We start from the raw sequence: 2,500 nt of genomic DNA on the forward strand, positions 1-2,500 counted from the left end.
GTTACCTATCACCTCATATCCAGCGCGTTATAGAATAATTGTTAAATGTAGGTAAAGTCTTTGTACCAGAGACGGAATTTCCCGTCACGAGTCTTTACAAAGCCGGTCCTTTCTTATTCGTCTTTGTTTAAAAGAAGTAAATTGAATCTGTTTTCGCAAGCATAACTTCTTTCAACTTTTTGTTTTGATATTTGCTTTCCTATTTGCTTCTTTTTTTCCGGTTTGTATTGCGAAGGTAAGTTGGAGTGGACGGCTTTTTTAATCGTCACGCTGATAAAGAGATGCCTTCGTGGCTCAGGGGTTCAAGCGCTGGTCTAGTAAACCAGGGGTCGAGAGTTCAAATCTCTTCGGGGCTATAGTTTTTTTTGGTTTCCCTTTTCCACCGAACGTAAATCTCGAACTTAATTTCTCATGATCAATCTCGGTTTTCATCCTATAGTGCTTCCTTTGTCACCGATGCCAGCCTATCCGTTGTGATTTCAAGCACAAAAGTTTCGTAAAATTAAACGATTTCACACATTTCTTTAGGAAATAACACGGCTGAAGTGCACCATCAACCGTGATTGTCATCCAGCCTTCGTAGCTCAGGGGTTAGAGCACTGATCGTTTTAAACATTATAATGCTTTACTTGTCACGGAAGCCAGTCTATCAGTTGTGATTTCAAGCACAGAATTTTTATAAAATTTCTCGATTTGACAAAAGTAACACGTGTCTTTAGAAATAACCCTTTCTCAAGCGCATCACCTATCGAGTGTTACCCGCCTTCGTAGCTCAGTGGTTAGAGCACTGGTCTCGTAAACCAGGGGTCGAGAGTTCAAATCTCTCCGGGGGCTCTACTTTATCGTTCCCCTTTTTGACCGAACGAAACTCTTCATCTTAATCTTTCAATCTCTCCTCGTCTTAAACGTACTATCAACGGAAATGGTCATCCCGCCTTCGTAGCTCAGTGGTTAGAGCACTGGTCTCGTAAACCAGGGGTCGAGAGTTCAAATCTCTCCGGGGGCTCTATTCACTCGTTTACCCAGTTTCGACAAATCTCTCCGGGGGCCTACCTTTCTTTAGGAAAATATGAAAAAGAACCCAAGTTTATTTAACAATTAGACCCGTAGCCCGCACCCGGTGATACTAAATCTATTTATTTCCAGGACAACCGGTTTGTACACGAAGACCCTTGCCAAGATAATCTATCGGGACATCAGTCGCTTCAGCGTTGTGTTTGCGATCGTGTTTCTTGGATTCTGCGGTGCCATGTACATGGCTTTGAAAGCTACGGACAAACAAGACCTGTTCATGTAAGTTAATGATATCATCTGTTTTTTGCACTTGCACAAAATACCAGATTGCACTTTGCTGTTATTTTAATAAGCTCCACAAGAGTGCTAAACCTAGTTTAAAAATCATTAGATGCTTCTAAAACCAGTAGTATTCCATTCAACCTATCGAATCACACCAAGGCAACAAGAACTTCTTTCCGTGCTGACGGCGCCCTCTGTTCCATCCAAATCTAGGAACTCCGCTCCGTCCTCTAATTTATTGTTGTTTTTCACTTAATACTATGCTCCTCCTCGTCTTTCCGCCTGCCTGCCTGCTTCCCACTTTTTATTAAGGTTCAATTTTTATTTCATTTATTAAAGGAATTATGCCTGGTTGATGTTGGCTGCGGTAAGAGCTCTGGTGGAACAACAGCCTGCCGAAGAGGATTATTCTAAATTCAAGTAAGTAATCACCTCTCACCAAAACGTAGAATACTTGCACAATTTTTAAACTCTCTGGGTACCCTCTGTACAGCCACTGACCCTCCTTTCGTCTATCCCCTGTCTCTCCTCCCCTCTCTTGGGTAATAATTGTCATCAAACGAGCCAAGATGGCACCTATCGAGCACTAAGGTAGTAATTCTTGTTTCCATCTGTTCTTTATCATACAGTTGGTTAGCGATCCTGATTATTCTGGCTTACATGGGCATGGTGATTGTCATCCTTCTAAATGTGCTCATAGCTCAGCTAAGCTATACCTACAGTGAAGCCAAGAATAATGCCAAGCTGCAATACGCTATCGATAGAATGGTTATCGTCACGCGCTTGGAGCACAGCAGATTTGCAAGATTCGTAAGTCCTTACAACCAAAGTAATTCAACGTTGCCTTCTTTTTTACTTGTCACGAATCCTTCCCTGTTAGATTGCGTGACTAGAAAATGGAAGTGAACCGCCCTAAGGAACAAGTCAACCAGACTTGAGAAAACAGAATCAATCGCAAGTGATAGCAAATAAATCATCAGTGATAAGGACTCTTCTACCCGGTCAAAATTCAGTGGAGTTAACTGTAAATAACAATAAACATAAAATAACTAGCGAAAATAAGGGAAAAGCCCCAATCAGTGACAAAAAGGGCGCAAGTATCAAACAAATAGAAAACACGTCATGAAAAACTCCTTTCTTAATTTCATTGCGTTAGAATCTGCGCGTAAAGTACTACCAAGAGGGCGACAGAGTGAGCGAAACA

At 41.6% G+C, this 2,500-nt stretch overlaps 1 protein-coding gene and 2 non-coding genes across 3 annotated transcripts in view; all 3 read left to right on the forward strand.

Moving 5' to 3' along the window:
* Positions 1–2,500, forward strand: part of LOC137974370 (transient receptor potential cation channel subfamily V member 5-like) — a 22,446-nt gene that overhangs the window by 17,942 nt on the left and 2,004 nt on the right. The window contains exons 9-12 of the mRNA XM_068821317.1: positions 1,147–1,293; positions 1,636–1,716; positions 1,926–2,106; positions 2,453–2,500. The exon at positions 2,453–2,500 is cut by the window's right edge and continues 13 nt beyond it. Of these exons, the coding sequence (XP_068677418.1) occupies positions 1,147–1,293; positions 1,636–1,716; positions 1,926–2,106; positions 2,453–2,500 (457 nt within the window). The remainder of the gene's footprint in view (positions 1–1,146; positions 1,294–1,635; positions 1,717–1,925; positions 2,107–2,452) is intronic.
* Positions 762–834, forward strand: Trnat-cgu (transfer RNA threonine (anticodon CGU)). Its single transcript has one exon. It is a non-coding gene; the product is annotated as a tRNA-Thr (tRNA).
* Trnat-cgu (transfer RNA threonine (anticodon CGU)) lies at positions 934–1,006 on the forward strand. Its single transcript has one exon. It is a non-coding gene; the product is annotated as a tRNA-Thr (tRNA).

Source organism: Montipora foliosa, chromosome 10, assembly GCF_036669935.1.
Source record: "Montipora foliosa isolate CH-2021 chromosome 10, ASM3666993v2, whole genome shotgun sequence".
Taxonomy (NCBI): Eukaryota; Metazoa; Cnidaria; class Anthozoa; order Scleractinia; family Acroporidae; genus Montipora; species Montipora foliosa.